General features: G+C 41.3%; 1 protein-coding gene across 1 annotated transcript in view; it reads left to right on the top strand.

Moving 5' to 3' along the window:
- The window catches only part of LOC124113708, a 55,388-nt gene that overhangs the window by 12,446 nt on the left and 15,331 nt on the right, over positions 1-27,611 (top strand). Inside the window, exons 3-4 of the mRNA XM_046474195.2 lie at positions 14,498-14,728; positions 15,777-15,986. Coding sequence (XP_046330151.2) covers positions 14,498-14,728; positions 15,777-15,986 — 441 coding nt within the window. The remainder of the gene's footprint in view (positions 1-14,497; positions 14,729-15,776; positions 15,987-27,611) is intronic.

Raw genomic sequence — 27,611 nt, 5'->3', positions numbered from 1 at the left:
CATGGTGTTGGGTTGTGGTGATCCTAGATGCTGCCTGTCGTGGTGTTGGGTTGTGGTGATCCTCAGTGCTGCCCGTCGTGGTGTTGGGGTGTGGTGATCCTAGATGCTGCCTGTCATGGTGTTGGGTTGTGGTGATCCTAGATGCTGCCTGTCATGGTGTTGGGTTGTGGTGATCCACAGTGCTGCCTGTCATGGTGTTGGGGTGTGGTGATCCTAGATGCTGCCTGTCGTGGTGTTGGGTTGTGGTGATCCTAGATGCTGCCTGTCATGGTGTTGGGTTGTGGTGATCCTAGATGCTGCCTGTCATGGTGTTGGGTTGTGGTGATCCTCAGTGGTGCCTGTCATGGTGTTGGGGTGTGGTGATCCTAGATGCTGCCTGTCATGGTGTTGGGTTGTGGTGATCCTAGATGCTGCCTGTCGTGGTGTTTGGGTGTGGTGATCCTAGATGCTGCCTGTCATGGTGTTGGGTTGTGGTGATCCTAGATGCTGCCTGTCATGGTGTTGGGTTGTGGTGATCCTCAGTGGTGCCTGTCATGGTGTCTGTCATGGTGTTTGGGTGTGGTGATCCTAGATGCTGCCTGTCGTGGTGTTGGGTGTGGTGATCTTCACTGCTGCCTGTCATGGTGTTGGGGTGGTGTGGGGATCCTAGATGCTGCCTGTCGTGGTGTTGGGGTGTGGTGATCCTAGATGCTGCCTGTCATGGTGTTGGGTTGTGGTGATCCTAGATGCTGCCTGTCGTGGTGTTGGGATGTGGTGATCCTAGATGCTGCCTGTCATGGTGTTGGGTTGTGGTGATCCTAGATGCTGCCTGTCATGGTGTTGGGTTGTGGTGATCCTCAGTGGTGCCTGTCATGGTGTTGGGGTGTGGTGATCCTAGATGCTGCCTGTCGTGGTGTTGGGTGTGGTGATCTTCACTGCTGCCTGTCATGGTGTTGGGGTGGTGTGGGGATCCTAGATGCTGCCTGTCGTGGTGTTGGGGTGTGGTGATCCTAGATGCTGCCTGTCGTGGTGTTGGGGTATGGTGATCCTCAGTGCTGCTTGTCATGGTGTTGGGGTGTGGTGAACCTTGGTTCTGCCTATCTGGGTATTATGATAAGCCAGCCGGACCAGCTTACAGCTATATACTTCCTGCAGGTATTCAATTACCAAGAATAACAAATATAGTGGTTTTTATCCAAACCATTACCTTAGATGAAGACAGGTGAGCTACAGTTGGTGCAATCGTCATATATTTACTTTTCCATGAAACTTCTTAATGTCATGTCATCAGGTCTTGGGTGTGGTCATGAAATATTTTGTTGCTGGCCCAGTACTGATACACTGTGGTATTTAGTGTCGCATTATTTGGTAAATAGATTCAAACATGTTAATAGAAAGTAACTTGTTGTTACGCTGCCTGGCATTCAGCATTAAGGGGATATAACAAGGACTAGTCGGCGCAGTTTCATGTTAAACTGCAACATGTTATCTCAGTGGCCTAGCACTATAAAACTATAAAACTATTAGTCCGGACGAGTACAAGCATCCACATACGCATACATGCTGACATGCTGTGATATTCACTGTATCAGGCTCATTAAGTGTTTTCTGGTCAATGGAATTAATATTTACCAGTAAAGTTTGACATTGCAAGGTTAACAGACCAGTAAAATCATTTTCAAATACTTCTGCATTTGATTTATAGTTTTCACTTTGCATGTCAAATAACAGTGCCACTTTGATAATGACTGAGTCCTTAAAAGCTTTATGTAACCCTGCTATAATGGAGAGCTTCAGGTTAAGGTGGTAGTTGAGGCAGAGTGACAGTCTGTGTGCTGTGATGGTGTCAGTTTGAAATGGATGATCATGTATGTGAGATGAGATAATAAGAGTAACATGGCCTATTGTTTGCAACCATTTTTGTGACATACCACAAGTTATCTTTTGTACTTCAACAGTTGACACATAAGGAAGGAATGTCAAGTTGACAGAGATCAAAGTGATGTGTTTTTGTCTACAATCAATCATAATCACATCAACCATTGTGCATGGTGGCAGACATATTTCATGGTAGATATGGCCATGTACAGTGTAGGTGGTCGACAGGGCTGCTCCTTAGCATGTTTATATAAAACAGATCTTTGTTCTGTAGAGTTGCCATTTCATATTGTCATATATGTAGAATATGTATTTTTGGATTTAAGACTGTCAACTTTTTTAAGAAGATGGAATAAAGGAGGTCTTCAATAGAAATATGACCTCATGAAATATAAATTCAGATATTGTAGAATGGGGATGGAATTCAAACATGTTTTTAAGGATGGCAATATGGCTACTACATGGGTGTTCCTTGTGTTCTAGCAACACTAGAGGATGACAACATGGCTTCTATGTGGGTGTTCCTTGTGTTCTAGCAACACTAGAGGATGACAACATGGCTTCTATGTGGGTGTTCCTTGTGTTCTAGCAACACTAGAGGATGACAACATGGCTTCTATGTTGGTGTTCCTTGTGTTCTAGCAACACTAGAGGATGGCAACATGCCTCCTACATTGGCTTCTAACTGCATGCCTGACATGTAACATGTATAATGTGGGAAAGTTTGTGGAAGCAGTGTTGAGACAGTAATTACATATATGTTTTGCATTGAAGATCAGACAACTACAGAAACAATGACCTTTGGTGTAGCTTCTTCTGTAGGAAGTTGATCATGTATGAAGCGTTGATGACACACAGATTCAGTTACATCCCCATCATCCCATTGTGAAATGCATCGCCTAACTTGTGCAGTGTTGCCACAGCTGTGTAGTTATCATGTTTCCTGACACAGCACACTGCAGTGGAAAGTGTCACTGAACTGCACAAGAAACAAGAAGCAGACAAGTGTCGTGTCTTCTCAAGTATGTCTAGAGACCCCCTCCGTGGCCTAGTGGATACAGCGTCTGCCCAGAGAGCAGAAGGTCCTGGTTTCGATCCCAGGCAGTCAGTCCAAAAACTTGTTGTTTCGATGTTTGGCACTTGGCATTAAGGGACTAAAACAAGGACTGGTCGGCTCAGTGTCTGTTAACTGTGTCTGAGTGGGGTATTCATGCTAAACTGCAGCATGGTATCACAGTGGGCTAGCACTATATAATCGGCATTAGTCCGGAGAAATACACACACATACTCACACCATCAGTATGTATAGCACTCCATACTGGATGGACTGCATTACTATGTAACAGCTGATCAGTAATATCTGAATGTTTATTGACTGCTATTGGTATATAATCTGAAGAAAGCAGGGACTTGTAAGTGTGCTTCTGTTTTAGTGAATGTGTTAGAGTGTAATCAGACATCAGTAGTAACTCTTCAAACATTATCTTGGTCTAACTTGTTATTTCTCAGGAGCAGAGATGTTGATGATAAAGATAAAGCAGATGCTTCAAGGTTGTTGGGTCGATGTGTAGTCATCGTCATGTCAGTTGATGATCAGTTGGACGGCTGTCAAATCAGCTGGTGACACGAGACACTTGTTATGTAGAAATTGAATACATAACCATGAGCATCTACAGCTGTGTTGATGCCGTTCTACTGCTGATGTCTGACTTGTCTAGCCAGACAGGTTAGGAGGAGTTGTGGTCCTTGTAAAATTTGGACACACATGTGGAGAGCTTGTGTATGTTCAGCAGCAAGGGTGTAGCTGCTCAGAAACAAAAATAACACCCTCACCGGAAGCTGCAGATGCAATATGGCATATCGTTTTGTAATTGAGGGCATCCAAATATGCCAGTGGAATTTCTGCTGTGCCTGGTACTCCTTCCACAGCCATTGAAGCAGCTTTCAAACAACAACTATGAAAGGGTTATAGTTGCCACGTCATTGCAGGATCAAAGCAATCCCCTTTTGATATTTGGAGAAAATTATCAGTAGTGTACTGGTATTCAGATGGAAGAAGTTAATGCTATGGAATCAAATTCAGGCAGTCTCTTTTGTAGCATTAATGTGGACATTACATTATTATTAAATAATCATTGATTATGTTATTCAGTTTCTCTCTACAAGTGTGTAATTGCACTTCAGTTAATAGCTTCCATTCAAATGGTCCTAAGTGGATATAATTCATATCGCTTAGTTTTCAAACACATTGTATAGTGCTGTATTGACTAATCAGTTATATTTGTTTAAGTTAATATCTTTCATATAATGTGGCTGATTTTTCAGACCTTTTTGCAGCACTGTCCTTGTAAGGCAAATTTGGTTGAATGATCTTACTGGTTCTATCAGCTTGTTATTTTTTTAGAGATCAGGCAAATTATTAGGGCTTTTCATGCTTATGAGTCATATTGCTCAGTAATTACAGTGGAATTTGGTGCCAGATGGAGCTGATAGTATGGATAGAAATATAGGCCTAGTTGAGAATGGTAGGCCTGTACCCATAAACTTAGCCACGATAGAATACATTTCACCATTGTTGTGTTTTACAAAACTGCAAAGGGAGAAAAGGTTCAAAAGGCTGTTGACCATTGTCTGTGTAGCTCTAGATATTGTAATTAGGTCAGTGTAAGACATTGTTTCAATGTAATTAGTGTAATCATCCTTGCTTGGATTGATTTTGATCATAATGTTTGGGTTAGCAGTTGAATAAAGTGTTACATGAATAACCTGCATCAAACTGCTGTTGCTGCCAGATGTCCTGAACAAAGCCATTATCACTGCATTTTGGATTTATTGATTTTTATGATGTGGCTTAAAGTGTCCATAAAACTACGCTCGAATGAGTTCAATTATTTTTTCCAAAAGTATAATTGAGAGAGCCATCTCATTTAGCACAAACAAACTTTGATGTGCGTAACTTTGCATTTCACTATCTGTAATCGTAGATTTTGAATGAAGCTTACCTGGTTACCACAGTAATTTCCTGTGATAGGTATTCAGATTTTTTTTCTCAAATCCAGACAATTTGATATGGGTACATTTTGTGACACATCAATGTATGTTGCATCTTACAGTGTAATTGCTTCAAATTGAGTAAGAAGCTTCTATGTGGTTTTACTTATGTGTTTACACATTTACTTTATTGAGCTGTTTCCAGCACATTTACACCCATGTTTTGTCATAAAGATCTTCTTAGGTAGGGCTGGGACGATTCACCGATACATTGATGTATCACGATACATTACAGTTTGATACAACTATCGATTCGTGGGTCTATGTATCGATACAAAATGATACATAGCTGATGTACTACGAGTAACACAACGTATTTGCCGCTGTTTACATTGTCCGTTTTGTTCCAACGCAGTCAGTAAAGAAAATAAAGCGATGATACAAGGGCCAATATGATTGGTTGATTTTCGTAGTCCGACCAATCAAATGACTCATATTAGTTTCAGCCTTCAAACATTGCAACTGGTTTTCCAGCCAAGAAGCATCGACCTTTCAAATGGTGTAGAACATGTAGTGGCAAATATATTTTACAAGCAGATATTTTCTTTGATAAATGTTGGCTTCATTTGTCACACAAGAGTCTCTGGGAACTCAGTGTCCCAGCAGTAAACACTTCTGGTTGACTGGTGTTGAAAGAGTTAATGTTCAGACATCAGTTAAACATGTCTGACTTTGTGATTTACTAATTAGTGTGATGTTGATTATTCAAGTTCAGAGTTTCAGACAATTTGCCTTTCATTGATCATTGTGAGAAAATCACAAACCAGTGGTTGTTTTTACCAAATAGTTCTGCTGTTCAGATGACATTTAGAATGCATTTTTATTGCAGAAAATCCAGGTATTTAGTCAGGCTCCTTAACTCAGGTGTTTTCAGTCTTGCTATTGAGTGACATGTGCTGTGTTTGACACATGTTCTGAAGGAAAATTTGAGTTATTTGATGAGAACTATTTTACATTAAACTTTCATCATCTTCCACCAGCTTGTGACGTTATTTTTTGTATCGTATCGTATCGTGACCCCACTATCGTGATACATATCGTATCGTGACCTTGTGTATCGTCCCAGCCCTATTCTTAGGTGGCTATGTATTGTTTGTTTCTCCACTCAAAATCAACCGTAAACGAATATTTCAAGATGCAAATCGTAGAAACCATACCATATCTGCATGTGTTGAAATAGAAATGGTTTTATTCTAAGATATAAGTTATATCAATACAAAATAATGTGGAATACTTTACGATAAGGTCAACATTCTTACACTAGTCCATTTCTATCCAAATGTGTGAGTCCAATCATGATGTTAATCAGTCTGTTCTTGTTTTTCATGTAATGTCATTCCTGGCATACCGGTGACGTTTTGCGTAGGCCCCAGCACATATTATTATTGATGACTGACACATGCCTTGAATGCCAGCAATTACCTACACTGACAATGGAATCTCCAGCAGGTGTCAGTATGAGGACAAGGCAATGCTGAGGCCAAGGCCTTATGACTGGACATCTCTCTGCAGGCAGGCAGGCAGGCAATCAAGTGTGACCAGCAAGCCTTACCCTTAGCAATTGAGTGAATAGTTGTTTATGATCACTTTTACAAGTTGTATGTCAGCAACAGCTGTCATTGTAGTTGTTTATGGCTTTTATGAAACTGAATGACTTCACCTACTATTGTAGTCCTTGTGTGTCCTTGCCAAGGCTGTGTTCTGTTTGAGATTTGTGTATGTGTACACTTATCATCGCTCTGAGTAAACCTGGGTTTTTTTTCCCCCGCCGCGCGAAAGCGCGAAGCGGGGGATATAGTATTCACGACCGTCCGTACGTCAGTCCGTACGTCCGTACTTCCACCTGTTTGTTGCCGCGATATCTCAAGAACTAAACACTGGATTGTCTTCATATTTGGAACTATGGTGTATATACAGACTCCGCAGACACCAGTCGGTTTTGGTGACCTTGACCCCATTTTCAAGGTCACAGCAGGCATATCTGCTTTTGGAGTTGGAAAACGGTGTTGCCGCGATATCTCAAGAACTAATCGCAGGATTGTCTTCATGTTTGGAACTATGGTGTATATACAGACACCGCAGACACCAGTCGGTTTTGGTGACCTTGACCCCATTTTCAAGGTCACAGCAGGCAAATCTGCTTTTGGAGTTGGAAAACGGTGTTGCCGTGATATCTTAAGAACTAATCGCAGGATTGTCTTAATATTTGGAACTATGGTGTATATACAGACACCGCAGACACCAGTCGGTTTTGGTGACCTTGACCCTATTTTCAAGGTCACAGCAGGCAAATCTGCTTTTGGAGTTGGAAAACGGTGTTGCCGCGATATCTCAAGAACTAATCGCTGGATTGTCTTAATATTTGGAACTATGGTGTATATACAGACACCGCAGACACCAGTCGGTTTTGGTGACCTTGACCCTATTTTCAAGGTCACAGCAGGCAAATCTGCTTTTGGAGTTGGAAAACGGTGTTGCCGCGATATCTCAAGAACTAATCGCTGGATTGTCTTCATATTTGGTATTTTGGTGTATATACAGGCGGGGGACATTTCGTCACTTCTGTGACAAATACTTGTTTAATATGTTTTTACTCCCATGCATGCAGTGATGTGTGACACCAGTTACTTACAATATAAGTAACACATACTTGTTCATGTTTGTATTGACATGGCAAACATCCCCGTCACTGCACGTGTGTGACTCCTGACATGGACAGCCAAGCACTTCACACCTGTTATGAAGGCTGTGTACAAACTGCCAATCCTGCCTGCTGTATGTTGTGCTTGATGAGTGGGTGTTATTGTGGACCTTGTTGTCTTGTTGTATGACTTAATGACTGGGACTGAGGTGTGCCACATTGTGGAGGGCTGTGGTTGTTACCTGCTGTCACATGACTGCAGGACAAGGTAGTCTGTGTGTTGGAAGAAGACACACAATCAGTAGTTTCTTCTGGAGGTTATGTTGCCTTAAAGTAATCAACAATTCATTCATAGTAGTTGTTGGAAAATGGTAACTGAAAATTTGAATTTGAATGCAGTATGAATAAATGTGTGCGCTCATTTTCCACTAGATTATGGACTAATACTTGAGTAGGATTTCCTTGTTCTGTAACAGAAGATACATCTATCTATTTATTGTGTTCTTTGAACAAGCTAAACCTGAAAGATAACAAGATTTAAGATACCAGTGGCTTTTAGAAGCAGTAGTATCAATTAGGACTGGATTGTCTGATTTCAACTTTGCCAAAGAGAGCTTATGTCATGGATCTTCATCCATCTTTGTCTGTCTCCTTTGTAAGGAGCACTGAATTTTAAAAATCATCATCTTTACAACCAGTGAACATCAGTTTTATATTCCCATCACACATTTTACATTTCGCTGGCTGTAATAAAGCAAGTTTTGATTTTTCAATAAATCAAAATGTCCATTGTCAAACAGCACTTTTAGTGCGGAGTAAAGCTTTTGCACCAGCCTCTTCTGCAGGACCATTGGTAATATTGCTTTCAGATGTAGCAAGGATGGTCAGAACATCCTTCTTTTCAATAAAGTAAGGTCTTTGATTGGTTGACTGTGAAGGTCAAGGTTTGTAAAATTAGCAAACAAACAGTTTATGACTTGAATAACTTGAGATTGTATTGTAGCTACTTATCCACAAGACACACATGACATCTTAGACAGTTGTTTAGTTTAGACTTCTGTTTTTGTAAGGCCAAGTTCACATCATGCATGATGCAGAATTCAAAATGGAAATAATCAAAGCATAGGTTTAGAACGTGAAGTTATAAACGCTTATGTGCTAAAATATGAGAGCTGATGTTCAACACTTCACTCAACTCAAATTGTGGTGCTTTTGATTGATTGTAGAAAATTTACTGCTTTGAAGTTTATCTACATCATTCATAAAAGTAGTTGAAATATTATTGTTTGAATGATTATTGCATTCCTTAATGGGACAGGACGTCAACTGTTTTGTAAACAATAGCCTGAGCTTACTTGGCACTGCTCGCCTTATTCCGTTTCTGCTCCAGTGACCACTCTGCGGGTGTAGGCTTATCACGCGACCATCGATGTACTGTCTCTTTATGTGCAATTGGTTTTTTGTAAGGTTTTCATTTCAATTCATTTCACATGTATTAATGATTTGAATTATGATTATATATTCCTTTGAAGCAAAAAAAAATATATTGTAAAAAAATAAATTCACACCTCACACTAAACATTGCTTATAAAATTCTCAACTCTCAACATCAAATCTCACAGCCTCTCTTTTCAAATATCCCAAAGTATTGAAGTATCATAATATCTTAAACTTTAAAAATATCAATGAAATCTCTTGGTATCTTATCCAGGTGTTGGGAAGTATTTTAGGACAAAACATCCTCACCACTCAATGGCGGCATACAGGTGAGCTTCTGTACCTCTAATACTCTACTTGGTCTTTCAATGTGACATTGTAATACAGATGCTTGTACCTTTATCATGTTTATCAATCAAGGGATACTTCAAGGACAAGTATCTATATCAAAATGTCAATTGAAAGAATAATTTGTTATAAATCTACAAGTCAAGTCTTGTCCTCATATAAACACTGTATCAACTAATAGTTGAATCAAACATGTAGGAAATTAGCCAAATGAACTGAATGAACACATAATAGGTGGAAGACTTCACATGATTAATGTCTCATTGGAAGAATGAGTGCCTCAAGTAGAGCTTTAGATAGTGGCTTAACCACCTAGCACACCTTAGACCTGAGAACATAATCCCCAGTTCAGAGGATCACTGCTCCCATTGTGTGACCTTTGCATGAAGTACAGTGCTGGTGAGGAAGATGACATGGCTGTGTGGAGAAGAAGCTCTTCCTTCCCAGCCACTACTCTGACCACCAGTTGTTCCTCAGTGAACAAGTTAATGGCAGTTAGATTAGTGCACTGTGGGAAGAGGGAGTTTGTGTGAAGTATTAGAGATAACAGTTAATCTGGAGGGTGGGTTGACCTGATAATGATGTAAGAGATTTGGATCCTCTTTGATGGGGTCTGGGATCCTGACAGTAGCAAACGTTTCAGCTGAAATTACAGATATGAATGATAACTCAAATGGGTTTGCTTATGAATGGTTCAGTGATGTAATATATTTAAGTGCCTTGAAATTATAAATTACGAAATAGATGTGATGATATTGTTATGAAATTGTCAACAGACCAAAATAATAATGTTTGGTGAATAGGTAGGATATGGCCTGCATCTGAATAAGGAGAAATATTACTTGAAGTTTTAAAATAACCCGGACACAGCCAGCTCTCTGTATGCACCTTATGTATTAAACACCGGACGCCATTGTTTTTATTGTTGTTATTGCATTACAAATGGCTGGTTTGAAGTTCGAAGACATCTCACGTGTTGTCTTACCAATCACAAGCTGAGATGAGTATTAAATCAAACAATCCAGCCGAAGTTTCTTGTTGCTGTGATTTTATTTTATGTGAGTATAATGCCAGATTTGTACAATATTGTGTTTTTCACAACCAGAACAAAAGGCAGAATGGTTTTGATCACATGCAGCCTGATACAATGAAGGTAATTGTTTTACAAATACACATGTGTACTTCAATTGGGAATTAAATTTTATCATTTTATTTGTCAATTTATTTGCATTAACATGCTTTTAAGGAAAATTCTTCATACATTTTTTGGGAGCCAAGGTTTACCCTGCGGTGCATCGACGAGCTTTAAGTCGAGGGATTACTGTATATTCAAGGGAAATCAAATTCATGTTGCCATAAGCAATGCTTGGGACCAGTTCAAAAGTATGATGTCAGATAAACATTCCTCATTCCTTAAGTTTTTACATAATACTTATTCACTTGTATTAAAACATTGACTACTGTAAGCTCACTCGACAGAAGGTCACATGAGCTTATGTCATGACCTGTTGCTTGTCAGGCATCCTTTGACACCTACAGTGTCCAACCCAGACCGCGCGATTGCGCGATTCACGCTAAAAAAAATCAAATACACTTACTTGATCAGCTGTTTATCCCTACCTTTAGGTTCAATACTCACTAAATCTTTAATCAATTAACGAAGAAAGACAGTTCACAGCAAACATTGTAAACAACTGTTGAAGACCGATCGATAATAACCGGAAGTTCGAACACGACTTACGTCCCTTGGGTTGCTGAATAAATTATCGACAGGATTTGCATAGGAAACAAAATTTAATTTACTTTAGTAGAAAGCGTATCAAACTTTGATCAAAATTATGTTGTATTTTGTTGTTTAGTAATCAAAAACCTTTGTCAAGATGTTAAAAGACAATAAATATTCTATCTTGAATAGTTCTGAAAATATTTTTGAGCATTTTAGTTCGTTTTAGTTTCGTTTCTGAAATCACACAATATGAATCGCCGACTGTCATTGCAGACGATATTTTGAATAGTGAAAATGTCGCCAAAAAAAATAAAAAATTACAGACTTTTTTAATCAAAATAGATGTTCTAAAAAAGACAATGATGAAACCACAGTCACTGTAATTACTTCTCAAACTTCTTAATCATTCAATCATTATTGGATTTATTGATTAAAATTTGATAGAAAAAAAATCACAAAGCATTGTTATTCATTTCAGTTCTTTATTCTGATCTGTTACACTTTTATATGATGATGTTCTAGTAAATAATACAAAATAAGACATTTTTGAAGAAAGCAGTTATCCCCCCTACTTTTTCAAAATCCCCCCTATTTTCTACATGATGGGGGGACAAGTCCCCCCTTGATTTTCAATTCTGGGTTGGACACTGCACCTGTAGGCATCTTCTCCTCTAAATTTCCTGTGGTAAAGATGCTGATTCTTCACATGCTTGTTCCCAACAATGATGACTCCTGGTTCAAGATGTTCAAATCCTATTTCAAAATGCCAGCAAAATTCAAATTTCACAATGTTCTTATTTTTCTTTCTCAATAGCCACATGTTAATTGTTATGGAAAGCTGAATCTGTGTGTGAATGATTTTTGCTATTAGTAGGTTTGAAAGGCCATAGGTCACCATCTATAATTGATGAACATTTTCAAAGGATCATATTTTAAAGTGTAATAGTTGGTGTCACCAAAATGTAATCAAATTACATTCTTGACTTTAAAAAGGTGGGCACCATGGCCCACTTTACTAAAATGTTGGCCATTCAGAAATACACATGATGATACATCATTCCAAAATGCCAGTCTTGTGCACTAAGAACTGTACCATTTTGAATAAGGAAGATAGATCCAGAACTGTACCAGTTTTAGCATACTGATTAAACAGAAAAGATCACCTCGCATGGACAAAGCAAACTTTTTCATTCTGTCCTCTCGTTCTCATGGCATACGAGTTTCATATGACAGTCTAAGCCATGGGGGGGGGGCGGGCATGAATGGCCCAGTCGTCTTGGGTTCGAATCCCGGTTCGCCCTGATTATGTTTCTAGGTTTGTCAGCAACATACCCGTGCTCGTTTGTAAACAGTGAAAGTAGCCTACTTGACCTTTGATATTTGCATCTCTATCCGCATATAATCCCAACAGATATCGTTTCTTTCCGTTGGCTTTATCCTGCCGAGAAACCTACCCGTTATATGATAAAATGCAGTACTGGTGAGTGCATGTTTTGGAGTTACAAGCAAAACAAACTCATGCTGTTTTGGTTATGGGTATACTTTATTTGTTTTATTAGATTGGAATTAGACAGGGCACCATCATAGTCGCTCCATAATTTCAATGTGTGTCATTTGAAAACTGAATGCGCAATTGGCACAGTGGCAAGGCTTAGAATGAACTCTTGTTATCATGGGCAATAATAATCAACATTGGAAGAGCATATCTTTGACCCAAGTGCACATATGCCTGCCACCATGTAAGCTTGAATTATCTGCATACATGGAGGAGCAATGGCAAGAAGTAGGTTTTCACATATGGTTGCCATGGAAACCAGAATTTCTTGAAAGAAACCGTTCTGGCAATATAACGAGAGATGATCAAGGCAAGAGTTTTGAAACCTTATTCTCAAGAACCACCAGGAGAAAGCTGAAACTTTGTATGGAATGAGTAGATTCAAGTTTTCTCAAGGCATCGTGATTGGCAGCCAGCTTTGGTGGAGCATTGTAAAGATATCTTTTTCTTTTTCTCAGATTGCATTACAACACATGTTCTAAAAAGTTGTTGACTGCAACGATGTGGCTATGTCCTTTACTCTTTCCTAGAATCTATTGCACCAATAATACATTGATGTTTGTCACCATAATCAGATTGAAGCTGTTGAAGATATGTCCAGGTGAACTACAGGGCAGTGCCACATTTTTTGTAATATCATGTAACTAAAAAAAAATGTTCCTGAGAAAACAGTGTCTGGGGTGCAAGGTGAAAATGTGAAAATTTATCTTGAAGTTTATGACACCATCCAATCTTAACAGCCTGTTTTTAACCTTCTGTTTGCCCTTGTTCAGGTGTGGATCCACACACTATAACTGCAAGCTCCCTCCAATCTTGGGTTCCTTTGTTAAGTAGCCCTGTGTGCCCTGTGTGCATGTATGTGTTGGGTTCCAGTCACATCAGCTATTTGTACACCTGTCATATGATTGATTGGCTTACAACATGTCATATGCACATGACTGTTGGTTGCGTGCATGCATGCATGTGAAGATGCAAGCCAGTATGATGTTGTTTGGCACATGCCTGTATGAATGGGTCATACTGGAGTTGATGCACACAGATGCTGTGTAGAAAGTGTGGGAGTATACAACATACTAGACGGGTAGATTTTAGAGCCTGCAGATTGGGACTCCTGGTATCTATCTCTGTTTTGGCTGCAGCCGTCACTGACAAGTGAAGGGACATTTATGAATTTATGTCATGAACTAGCATCATGATGTCACTCATTTCCTTTGATGGCATTGCTATGGCAGCCTAGTTAAGAACATTTGAAACTTTGTTGTGTATGTTTGTGGGTCTTTCTGTGGAGGTAATACAATTTTTTTATTAACTCCATTCAAGTGAAAGACTAGAACATTGCCCTCCATACATGACACCAAATGCTAATCCCAGATGTCTGGGCATTCAGCAGCAGTTATTTACTATCAACACAATCTTACACATGTGTTCAAGTTAGATGATCACAAGACTTGGTGCACATTTTATGCTTCTTCAATGACAATGAGGACAATAGGCCAGCATCATTCAGATATCTGCTACCTGTTATGGGTGTAAGGGGTAGCCCTGTTTTCACAGTGTGCATGAGTCATCCCCAAATTAAGGCTTCAATTCACAACATGAGTACTTTTGTGCAATCCAATTGGGATACTGCTGCAATGGTTTCAGAATGTGTAAAGTGTTATACAAACATGTCAATCCAACAATTCAGTCTGCCTACAAATACTGTTATACAAAGATACCAATTTACTTCATTTCAGATGGCCTACAGGTTCTGTTATACAAAGATACCAATTTTCTTCATATCAGATGGCCTAAAGGTTCTGTTATGAAGGGTACCAATTTTCTTCATTTCAGATGGCCTACAGGTTCTGTTATACAAAGATACCAATTTTCTCCATTTCAGATCGCCTACAGGTTCTGTTATACAAGGATGTCAAAGAAGCAATGCGTGATGGTGGCAAGCCCAAGTCAGTGTTTCCACTGGAAGGCTTCTATGGTATTGAGTCGTTCCAGTTGGACAAGGAGGCCAATGTTATGGCACTGGTGTGCCAAAAACAGGTCACTCTCCTGGCCTACGAGTCACGAGAAAACATGATACAGTTTGAAATCAAAATACGCAGAAGTCTTGGCCAGGGTAGGTATTGGACATGAATTACATACTCAGTGTTCCAGAGTTCAAGCAGGCTTCCAGAACACACTCATTCTTGTGTTTACCCTGGTTATCTTCGTGCATCAAGGTGCAATTCCTCACTCATGCAAATACCATTACATGTAAACAGCTCCGTGAAGATCTGGGTTAGAATAGGTCTTCAGCAACCCATGCTTGTCTTAACAGGCGACCATGGGATCAGGTGGTCAGGCTCACTGACTTGGTTGATGCAAGTCATTGTATCCCAATTGCGTGGGGCGATGCTCATGATGTCAATCACTGGATTGTCTGATCCAGACTTGATTATTTACAGACTGCCCTCATGTAGCTGGAATATTGCTGAGTGCGGTGTTAAATAACAAACAAACATGTAAACACCCACTGAGAATTATGGGTTTTCTGATAGATACAGAATTGTGACCAGTTGGAATGAATACTTGCACTTGTACATATCAATGTTATAACAATGTGGACTGCATTCAAAATGTCGCCCTACATGGGGCCCAGCTTCATTCTGCCAATCAAGTCCAAGTCTCAATATTATGCTTTTATCACTGTTTATTTATGACCAAGTTTGAGGTTATTTGATGTTAGTTGGATGTGAGCACAAATAGGTACACCCTGCGGTACTGACTCTCCCCTCCAGGAAACTGCCTTGGACAAGTTGCAAGGTTAAAAATAACACTCGTGCTTACTTCAAAACAAATTGACATCAAAAGAGCTGAATTTAGAAGAACCTATTCATGTTTCTCTCATGTTTGAAACTGATGACAGAAATAATAGAAATTGATTCTGTGTTTGTGATGTACAAGTTTCAGTAACTTTAAATAGCTCAAGCTCATTGGAAACGACAAGTACAACAGGAAGTGGAGATGTTTTCTGTGAAGTAACTCTCCATGACAAGGTTCTTACTACACACGCCACATTTATCATTGAGACATATTCCTCTTACACTCTCTGTTTTACTGTAACCACCAGGGAAACAAAACTTCCTACTCATTGTTGGTCTTATTAGAACATATGCACCTTTCAGAACATCAGTTTCCGGTAAGACTGGCCAAAGTTCCTCACAACAGTCGTCTCCCTTTGGAGCTGATTCGATTGCACATTCATGGACAGAAGTTCTGTATGACGGCATATATTCCACCCAAAATCCTTCAATCTTGGCAGATATGTGATCTGAGGCGGTTTGGATCTGTGGATGGCAAGTTTTGCTTTGAAGGAGGTTCAAAATGTGGACGAGGTGAGCATTCACATTTTTTCCATGACAGGACTTTCTGGTAAATATTTCTTTTAAATTTGAAATGCGAATGTATAATTGGTAAGAATGTGCTCATAGATTTCCCATTGAAAGCTTATATTTCCCAATACGTTTTAATTAAAGCTTTCATTGATAGAGGGCATTATTGTATTTCTTTCTAAAATTTCTATTGATTGAAATATTTCAGAATTTGTTGATCACCAACATTATCAAAACCTTATATGCAGTATGTCAATACACATGCGAACATCAAGAATAATGTCCCAGTAGACGTGAAGGCAGTTCAATGTCAAGACATGGCTGTTTTCTTTGCAAAGCATAAAAACTTGTATACTCAATGTCTATGATGTTTACGCTTGTAATTTTACAAAAATTGATATATATTATATTGATATGTCTCTGATTAGATGTTTGGTGACCCTCTTATAAGTTCTAGGTAACTAGAAGTAACATTCAAGAAAATGAAACCAAGGAAAACTATTCATTGATAACTCAAGCAGCATTTGTTATTTGTCAGATTATTTTCTCATTGCAAAACTAGTTAATAGTAATAATCAGACTGTTGGCAGTTATTCTTTAGAAACTGTACAGTTGTGACATGACCTATGTTTGACATTTGAAATGTTCCAGCAATAAGTAGGCTGAGACTGAAGGTTAAAGTCAGTCACTGATTGTGTAATACCCTAAGCTTGTTACTACATCAATGGGAGGTCGTCTGATGGTATTTTGACAAATATCTATAAATAAAGATGGAAGTTAGAATTGTTTTTGTTTTTTGGTGTGTCATGCAAACATCTTTCCAGTTAAAATGTAAGCATTATTTTTGGGCTTTGCTATGGAAATTCACTGCGCATTGAAAATTTAGTGAATTTCTTGAATGAGCAAGTGTTTTTAATGTGTTCAAACAGGATTATGGCAGTTGTGTTGTTTCTGAAAGATCAATATTTAAATCATATGTGTAAATACTGGTCTATAGGTTTAGAAAGTTACACATTCTATGGGATATCGCATTTAATTTAATCAAAACCAATGAAAAAGCAAGTCTTAGCTATCTGTATTCCACAAAACAGCATTAGAAACATAATTTTGGAAATGTATTGTGTAATAAAAGATTCATAGACTATATCTTAGCTAAATTCTGTTACTGTTCTGTTGGTAAATCAGTGCACATAGAGCAATACGAAGCAATGTAATATCAAAGGTCAACCCATTTTTGTGACCTATTTTGAAGAAACTGCCCACTGGAGATTGCCTCATTGTTGTTAGATCCCCACAGGGATGAACAGTACAGTTGTTTTCCACATCAACAGGCTTAGATGAAACGTTCAATGTAAGGCTTTAAACATATATATACATGTGTGAATACTGTGGCAGAAAAAACTGTTAGTTTTATTGGAAACTTGAAGCTGGTGTGGGAGGAGTGTGATGACTGATGCTGATGATAATGAAGCTGGATGTTGGACAATAATTCAGAGTTTGAGCTTATGAGGGCAGCATCAGCTTCCTACCCCGGCAATCAAGTACACACATGTAATTGGCTGATAAATTCAGTTTTCCTGAGTGATTCATTATTTGAGGGGTAGGACAAAAGAATGGGGCAGCTTGTTGTTTGCCATGTAGATTGGAGCCTACAGATTGCGCTGGCTGCAGTTTGGAGAACTTCAGTTGCCAGGATGTTTCAGTCGAGTTTCCAAGGGTTCAGATATTTTCTTTCACCAAGTAAATATCTTGACCTACCCGTCAAGCTGACATTTCATAGCTATTCCTTGAAGTTCTCCTTATGAAAGTTGATTTGATAAATACCAGCTAATGGGGCGTTTTTTGCCAGGTCACAATGGCAGTATTCTGCCTGATAAATGCCATGTATTAACAGTCTCTATAAACTATACAACTGTCACTCACATATCTGATATTAGCTATTTTTTAACTTATCCTGCATTACTCCGTATTGCATTTACTGCTGTCTTTGACAGAGAGACGAACTGTGTGAGATCCAGCTGCTGAAGAAAGTTGTCCCAACCAGCTCAGGAGGCAGCGCCCACTCACAGTCGGCACGTGACCCGGAAGTCATGACGTCACACCAAAACACATAACTGCTTTGTCACCTCCACGGACGGACGTACTTTGTATCCCTTGTGGAAATTAAAGCCTATTGTTTGTTTTTTATATTTTGCGTGTTTCTACATTCATTATATGCTGCTACATTGTTAACTGTTATGGGCCGTGACCTTAGGGTCTTCCCATTCGTAAATTGTAACGTTTATCGCTCGTTTGTGGCTCACGTCACAGTAATTTACGGGCGCAATGTTGTTCCCGCCATTTTGTTTTCTTTCCCGCCATTTTGTTTTCTTTCCCGCCATTTTGGCCATTCACCACGTGGCCACGTAATTTCGTGTTCTGCGTTTTGAATTCTCTCTTTGGCTTGGGTAATACATAACATTTATGTATGTTGTTTTGGTGTGCTTAAAGCCTTGCCTTTTCGCCACCTTTCAGCGTAATTGTTTCCTCTCATAAACTTCAATAAAATACGACGTTTTTGAGTTACATTATGTCTCCCGTACTCTGTGGTTTTGCCACATGGTTACGTGTTTGCTTAAGGCTATGCCTTTTCGCTACCTTTTAGCGTAATTGTTTGATCTCATAAACTTCAATAAATATTATGTTTTTGAGTTACTTTATGCTTCCCATACTTTGTGATTCGGCCACATGGTTATGTGTTTGCTTAAAGCTATGCTTTTTCGCTACCTTTTAGCGTCATTGTTTGATCTCATAAACTTCATTGAAATACAAAGTTTCTGAGTCACATTATGCTTCCCGCACTTTGTGGTTTTGCCACATAGTTATGTTTTGCTTAAATTCCAGATTTTCTGCCTCGCTGCACTTGTTGCCGCGGTAACAAATCTGGTCGGGGCCGCCCCTTTCTGCCGTGATTGTACGACGCCCTGTACTTACACAAGGCAGTGCCGAGGTTGCAGTTATTTCGTCGCTGTGATCCTTCAGCTCATGCGAGTATCCAGGACACACCTCGCTCAACGTGCTCGTCGACCCCCATCTATGTGAAGGCAGCAGCGCTCAGCGGAGCTGCGCAGTGCTCCCAACACTACCGACGGCTCCGGCGCTCCCAACGTAGAGTCTGCCTCCCATGGCACGACATACGACCGTTCACGGTCTCCTACACCATCTTCGTCGACAACGCTGATGTCTCCGGCGCCTCTGTCTCCGGCGCTCCTGGCGCCTCTGATGTCCCCGGCGCTCCCGGCACCTCTGGCGATCCCGGCGCCTCCGCATCCTCTGATGTCTTCGGCGCTCCCGGCGCCTCTGATGTCTCCGGCGCCTCTGGTGCTCCCGGCGCCTCTGATGTCTCTGGCGCCTCTGATGTCTCCGGCGCCTCTGATGTCTCCGGCGCCTCTGATGTCTCCGGCGCTCTTCCTCGGCGCTCCCTGGGTTTTCCACGACGCCCATGGGGGTTCCGCGTTTTATCGCAAAACTCGGGTACGCCACTTGTTCATCTCTCACACAGTTCATTGAGGATTGTCTGTGTGTGGAGTTTGCACCTCAGTTCCGACTCCAATGCGGCTTTCTCGGCTACTGCGCAGAGTGATTTACATGTCACGTGTCAAGTACTCCGACTGTCATTAACTCCGACCGGAATTAGGTCAACTTACCATGGCAAGGGGTGCCATGTATTTCTACAGATTGGTTTCCATGTTTACCTGTACGCTTGGTGCAACCACTCAACCAGGCGCCTGTCGCAGTCCATCCATGCACGGATGTTGGAAACAATAGACCTCCTCTACCAACACGGCTGTCACGAGGAACCTTGTTTCTTCAACCCTTCGCTATAAGAACGATAGCGCCTATAGGCGTTCAAGGGATGGAAAAGATCGCCTTCCTTCGTCCGGTTTGATCTTTTAGACTACGACACCTTCCTGTCTTCCCCCTTGACTACCGGACACAGTGTTGATTTGATACTTAAAGTCTCTCCACCGTCCCGCTGACCGCTGTTGCATACCTGTCTCGTATTGTGTTGTAGTCCTCCATCGTCACCTCACTATAAGAACAGGAGTACTTATACGCCGCTTCAGGGATGAAAACGATCTCATTACTTCGTGCAATGGACATATTGCCTCGACTTCCTACTACCCGGTTATCGCAGAGCCCTGTTGCTGACTTCTCCATTTTGCAATCTTGTAGACGACCTCATTTACCATGACTTCCAGTTCTTCCACTGCCACCTTGTCAGTGGCTAGTGGCCCACACCATGCAGCCCACATTGTGACCACCTGTGATCCGGAGATCAACACCATTGACACAGCAACAGCCTTGGAGATAAAGGCTTATCCAGGACGTCACTTGCTGACAGTGCATTCTCGGTCACGCCCTGTTGATCGTGTTCACTGACGACGTCACCGTAGTGTGGTGTTTGAGGACCCAGGGTACTCGCCCCTCTCCCGGCGCTACAAACTCGACCGGCGCCCCCAAGAATCACCATCTTCGGCGTTCCAGGCGCCTCAAGCTCTCCGACGCCTCACGCTCTCTGGCGCCTCTGGCCAGACTATGTCAAACGGTCGACACCCCAACCCTAGATCTGTTTGCCTCATATCTGAATGTTGCCAGCTGTCGTCTTCCATTCCACCAGTGCCGGATACGACCGCTGTGGCAGTCGAAGCCTTCCGTCGTTCCTGAGAAGGATTACGCGCGTACTCTTTTCCGACTCCGGTTCTCCCTCCCACGGTTCTTCAGAGATCCAGGCCACTCGACCCCTGCCATTTACTTTGGTCTCGCCTCATTGGCCAGCCAGAAGTTGGTTTATCGACCTCCGAAACATAGCCAGAGACAACCCCTGGAACTTCCGGTGTGGTCCAACCTTCTGCTCCATCCACACAGTCTGTTGCCACACCCTAATACCCGCATGTTATCGTCTGCACGCCTGACACAACTGCAGAAAGCCAAGGGCTATTCGGCTAGAGCGACCAAGGCTATTGCTTCAGCCCACTGCCCATCTACAGGGGGACTGTATGCTGATAAATGATGCTCGTTCCAGGCATTTTGTTCTGACAAACACCAGGATCCGATGACAGCGTCACCGCAGATCCTTGATCAGTTCATTCTGTACTTGCGCAGCACCCGTCGGTTGAAGGGCTTTACCACCCCCACATACCTGGTCGCCATCTACTCCGTTCTGGCCATCCCGGACGATCGAGAAAGATGAAAATTTCCGACCTACGGGCCTTGCTGCGCTCGTTCAGTCTTGAAGACCTGAAGGCCAAGTTCAGACCGCCTGCGTTGGATCTGAATGTGGTCTTCAACGCCCTTCGAACCACTCCCCTCGTCTTCCTTCTATGACCTAAAGAAGAAGACGGGTGTTTCTACTGGTTTTGGCTACTGCCGCTCGAGTCCATGTACAGCACGCCCTCGACGTCTCCCGTGCCCGGTTCGACTCAACTCCCAGGACAGCCTGATAGATCATTCTTTGTCCCCTCCCCCCTCGTCCATTGTGGGTGCCGAGGATGAGGAAGAGCGTCATTATGCCCAGTAAGGGCACTGAAGGTTATTCTACGACGATCTAAAGCCTGCCGCAAGTCTAGGAAACACCTTTTTCTGCCGGTCTCCCCTTCGTCGCAGTCGTTGGTCAGCCGGAATACTTTTCCCTGTGGCTCCGGGCGGTCATCCTTAAAGCTTATGAAGCGGATTGGACCCTCCCCCCAAAGGCTATCACCTGACACGAGATCAGGGCGATCATATTTACACTGGTTCTTCACGGTATACTGTTCCATCCAGTCGTTCAGGGAAGCCTGTTCTTGGCGATCGGACACCGCCTTCACCAACCACTACTTCCGTGATGTAGCCTTGAAAGTTGCCGCCGGCGTTCACAGTTTTGGTCCCTGGTTGTAACCCAACAGGTCATCTATCACCGATGCCACTGATTCTCCGATACCCTGAGCAGGGCCCGTCGACCTCTCTGGTGTTTATCACCCCAGACGAGACGGCTCTCTTGCGTTCCGCATTCGCTCTTAGGTCAGTTTTAGTTTTGGGTTACCCGACTCATTCTATTTCTGTCACCTATCCGGGTTTTACTTTTTGCATCAACTCTCGTTTCCTGACGACAGGAATGGTAGTAGATGTGGACACCGGCGCCGACGCCAACGCCGCTGCTTCTCTGATACCTGAGCGGTGCCCGTCGACCTCACCGGTGTTCCTTGCCTCCAGCCTAGAGTGCGCTCCTGCGTTTCGCATTCGCTCTTGGGATTGGTCGTAGATTTTGCCGCCAACGCCGCTGATTCTTCGATACCCCGAGCGGGGCCCGTCAAACTCTCTGGTGTTTATCACCTCAGATTAGAGGGCTCTACTGCGTTTCGCTTTCGCTCTTCGGTAAGTTCTATATTTTAGCTACACGCCTCATTGTATTTCGGTTACTTATTTGGGCGTTTCGTTTTTGCATCGACTCTTGTTTCCTGAAGACAGGAATGGTCGTAGATGTTCCGGTCATCACTTGTATGCGGTGCAGATTCATCGGACCTTGACAAGGGTTTATTATGGTTCACATCTGCAGGTATGCCCACCGGCCATGCCGTCTGATAAAGATGCAATACGGAGTAATGCAGGATAAGTTAAAAAATTTAGTAAAATCTAAATATTTTTTACATTTGTATACTTATCCTGCATTACGAAGTCTAAGCCCTCCCTTTCGCTACACTACCTCCCCACGAAGTTTCAGATGTTATGTTTAAAGCAGTTATGTGTTTTGGTGTGACGTCATGACTTCCGGGTCACGTGCCGACTGTGAGAGGGCGCTGCCTCCTGAGCTGGTTGGGACCACTTTCTTCAGCAGCTGGATCTCACACAGTTTGTCTCTCTGTCAAAGACAGCAGTAAATGCAATACGGAGTAATGCAGGATAAGTATACAAATGTAAAAAATATTTAGATTTTACTAAATTTATCAGCCTCTTTGAAATATTCTAGCATATGGATTGGTTGACATGGATTGTCAAGGTTACTCATAATAAAAAGCTCGAACCAATGTCCCTTTCCAAACTTGACACACATAACTACACTTTGGTTGAGTTCTGTACAAGTTTTTATTACTCGCCCGTGGAGTGATCACCCGTTTAATAAATATATAGCTGTATTTCTCATTGTGTAATACCAAAGCTTGTGCTTATGTACTGCACAAACCGGTTTCACTAACAAATATTGAGAATTCCCAACATCCCTGGGCTTATTCAACGACATATGAAGAGATGAGAGATCACTGAGAGGAGCTTGTGGACAATCAATGACCCCAACAGTGTTACGAGGCTGATGTCACCTGGCATTTTATTGCTGGTGGATCTTGCAATAAAATACTAAACCCGCCCCTTAAGTTGAACCAGGGGTTATTTTGTAGAATCTATTGGTTTGAATTCATGACAGTTCATGAAATACAATGGTTTCTTGTCATAAGAATACACAAGTCCTTTAGTCAGTTGTGAACAGTTATGAATACCTTAAACTGTTGTGTGTCATGACAGGCCATGTTACAGTACATGGGAGTTTTGTGTGGAAGTTCTACAACACCAGGATTCCTGTTTTCCACAATTACCAACTTGTTGCATTAAAGTATCATCCCTCAATTGTGTCTAAACGGAATCCAACTTGGATATTAACAGATATAGCTGTGACCAGCTGACTGCCAAGTGATTCAGGATGCATGTGAAGGTGGGAAGGTAGGGCAGGGATGGGGTACTCAGGTCGGATGAGTCCTGAGTAGGACCCGGGTACCCACGGGACTAACCGAACCTGTGGTTAGTCACGTTATATATCTTTTTAGGACAATAACAATCAAACTCCATTGTTACACAATAAGTCACCAAATGTTCCCTTTTCTTTCTGTCTATGCACACACTCCTTCTGACTTTTATTTGTTTGAGTAAAGTTAAAGCTTCTGTCAACTTCAGTGTATGCATGATCATATCATTTTTTGCATGCATCTAAGAGTTTTTGCCATGGCTCCAGTAAAACAATTCTCAATTGGACATTTTGTACGGAACTCGAGATGTACAGCTTGTACCTGGGTAATACATTTGGAAGAAGATGAAGGTATGTTTAATGTAACACAAAGGTCAAAGTGAGTATAGGCTGAGGATATGTTTTGAGTTTTGGTGAGTTCAGAGAGTTGCTAGTGAGGCTGCTTCCTTCATTGCATGTTTGGCAAACTTTTTTCTAGTTCTGACACAGAATAATCTTTATCTGAGGTGCAGATTATTGGTAACACTGAGCATAAAACTGAGAATTAAACAGACATTGATACCAATTATTTCTGCCTTCTTGTTATCCTGTTGAGAAATCAATCAGTAGCACACAGGGGAGGGGATCTCTTTAGACACTGTAATGTTCAGTCTCAAATTTTGGCCTAACACTATTTTCAATACATAATCAGAGCTTTTGCACACTATTACGTGGTGTAGTGAGGATAAAGTATCTTGACAGTGCTTGAAAGGCTGCTGATAGCATACATACATTTGCAAGGGCCATATTCCACACAATTAAACTATTCCTATATAAAATCATAAATATATGTTTGTTCTTAGTCTGATAGTCCATAAGAGAATCTCCAATGTGACCCTATTCTGCTTGAAATGTACCATGCTTGTTAAGTAATTGCTGTGCTTAAAGTCACAAGTGTAGTTACCAAGGCATTTGCATGATTGACTCAGGGATCTGTGGAGCCCTAGTTTGCTGTCCTGAGTTGCGCCCATCATTCAAGTTGCCCAACATGTTCTTGGCCTGAAAGCATCATACCTGTGTGGATGTGTATCATTGAAGTTTAAGATGTTATGACTTGCAATCGGCTTTCCTCATGTTATCATTTAGCTGAAAATCTGTTAGTAGTAGTGTTAACCTCATTCACTCACGTATACAGAAAAAGGTTACCCTTCGTACATGAATATCCTGTGGATTCTGATGCTTCACTTTCCTGTGAGGGCTTGTCCAACTGAAGGCAGTACTCTTCCTACACTGGTCTGGAGTTAAGCAGTCAGTATGTACCACAAACACCTGAACCCACTGGCTGCTACTGGGAAGCCTTGTTCCCATATCTCGGTTGCACTGCGCCCTTGGCTCCCAAAAATTCATCAAGAATTTTCCTAAAATGTGTGATAATCCAAATGAAGTGATGAAATTAAATTCCCAGTCTCAGTACATGTATTTGTAAAACTATTATGTACATGATACTTTGTATCCAGCAGCATGTGATTGCATCCATTCTGCATTTTGCTTTAGTTGTGAAAAACAAATGTATATAAATCTAGCAGTTTACTCACATATAATAAAATCACAGCAACAATACATCGAAGCTGCATTGTTCGATTTAATACCCATCTCAACTTGTCAATGGTATGATAAAATGTGGAATTTCTTCGACCTCCAAACCCACTGTGTGGCTTCCGATCTTGAATCCAGTTTTGAGTAACCGCAAAAGAGATAAAACCAACCATTGAACCTTCATTGTTTAAATAGCATAATTACAAGAGGGCATTTTGTCTAGAAAGCTTTTCATTTTATATTACATGGAGCAATTGACATCGACAATACAAAATTCCTCTATCCCAGCAGAGAAAACATTAACACTCTGTAATAATGGCTGATCAATAATACATCAAATATTCATTGTTTTGAAAATACTCTGAAATGTGCCTATATTATATCCCAGGTTATCACAACTTTCGATATAGCTGCAAGGTTTCACATATTGATATGCATTTGGCGATTAATTTTGTTGTTGTTGGTTTACAGATCTGCCGACATGAGAAATAGCAAAATAAAATACAGTTTAAGTGACCTTTCTGATATTTTTTTAATACTGCAGACTTTAATGGTCTAAAAATAAAATACGAAATAAGTTAACAAGAAATATCACTCAAATTATTTTGTTTTGAAAAGAAGATTCATTCAAAATATGAAATAACTCATAAGTAAGTGTTTTCCGCAGTTGTGTAGGTGTGAAAATAGCCACAGTCATGTATCGCATGAGTGCAGACCAGGGTCATAAATATACTGGTTTGGTCACCTACCATATTTTCTTGAGTATAGTTTTCAGGAAGTACATCTGTGTAGAGGGGGGTAAAGGGTTCATATTATAACGTTATACACGCCTACAATTTACTGTGAGCATGAAACACAAGATATTCCAAGTCTGAAGTACGCAATTTAATCCTGTTATTACGGCTTATGAAAAGTGGTCATTGTATATCTGGACTTGTGTTTGTAATCTATTGCAGGGTTCACTTCAAATTTATACCATCATGGTATTAAGTACATGCTTCAGTCCTGCACTGCATGTGACTTATTTTTGTAACAATTTATTTCGACCACTGGCATTTTCATTTAAAGACTATGTTTTTATTTTGACCAATGAACATTGTAAGAACAAACCAAAATTTGTAAACCAACAGAAAAAAATTGAAGCACCTCATTTATGGCTTACAGTTCACTGTAAACAGCAAAGGTGGCAAGACATGCTCCATCCATGTGGCTTACAGTTCACTGTAAACAGCAGAGGTGGCAAGACACACTCCATCCACATGGCTAACAGTTCACTGTAAACAGCAGAGGTGACAAGATACACTCCATCCATGTGGCTTACAGTTCACTGTAAACAGCAGAGGTGGCAAGATACGCTCCATCCATGTGGCTTACAGTTCACTGTAAACAGCAGAGGTGACAAGATACACTCCATCCATGTGGCTTACAGTTCACTGTAAACAGCAGAGGTGACAAGATACGCTCCATCCATGTGGCTTACAGTTCACTGTAAACAGCAGAGGTGGCAAGATACGCTCCATCCATGTGGCTTACAGTTCACTGTAAACAGCAGAGGTGACAAGATACACTCCATCCATGTGGCTTACAGTTCACTGTAAACAGCAGAGGTGACAAGATACGCTCCATCCATGTGGCTTACAGTTCACTGTAAACAGCAAAGGTGGCAAGACACACTCCATCCATGTGGCTTACAGTTCACTGTAAACAGCAAAGGTGACAAGACATACTCCATCCACATGGCTTACAGTTCACTGTAAACAGCAAAGGTGGCAAGACACACTCCATCCACATGGCTTACAGTTCACTGTAAATAGCAAAGGTGGCAAGATACACTCCATCCATGTGGCTAACAGTTCACTGTAAACAGCAGAGGTGACAAGATACACCCCATCCATGTGGCTAACAGTTCACTGTAAACAGTAGAGGTGGCAAGACATGCTCCATCCACATGGCTTACAGTTCACTGTAAACAGCAGAGGTGGCAAGACACACTCCATCCACATGGCTTACAGTTCACTGTAAACAGCAGAGGTGACAAGATACACCCCATCCATGTGGCTAACAGTTCACTGTAAACAGCAGAGGTGACAAGATACACCCCATCCACATGGCTTACAGTTCACTGTAAACAGCAAAGGTGGCAAGATACACCCCATCCATGTGGCTAACAGTTCACTGTAAACAGCAGAGGTGACAAGATACACCCCATCCACATGGCTTACAGTTCACTGTAAACAGCAGAGGTGACAAGATACACCCCATCCACATGGCTTACAAATGCCAACTTTCCCACGCCCTGGTGG

This window comes from Haliotis rufescens, unplaced genomic scaffold (genome assembly GCF_023055435.1).
Source record: "Haliotis rufescens isolate VD_foot unplaced genomic scaffold, xgHalRufe1.0.p SCAF_66, whole genome shotgun sequence".
NCBI lineage: Eukaryota > Metazoa > Mollusca > Gastropoda > Lepetellida > Haliotidae > Haliotis > Haliotis rufescens.
This window is presented reverse-complemented; position numbering and strand designations above follow the sequence as displayed.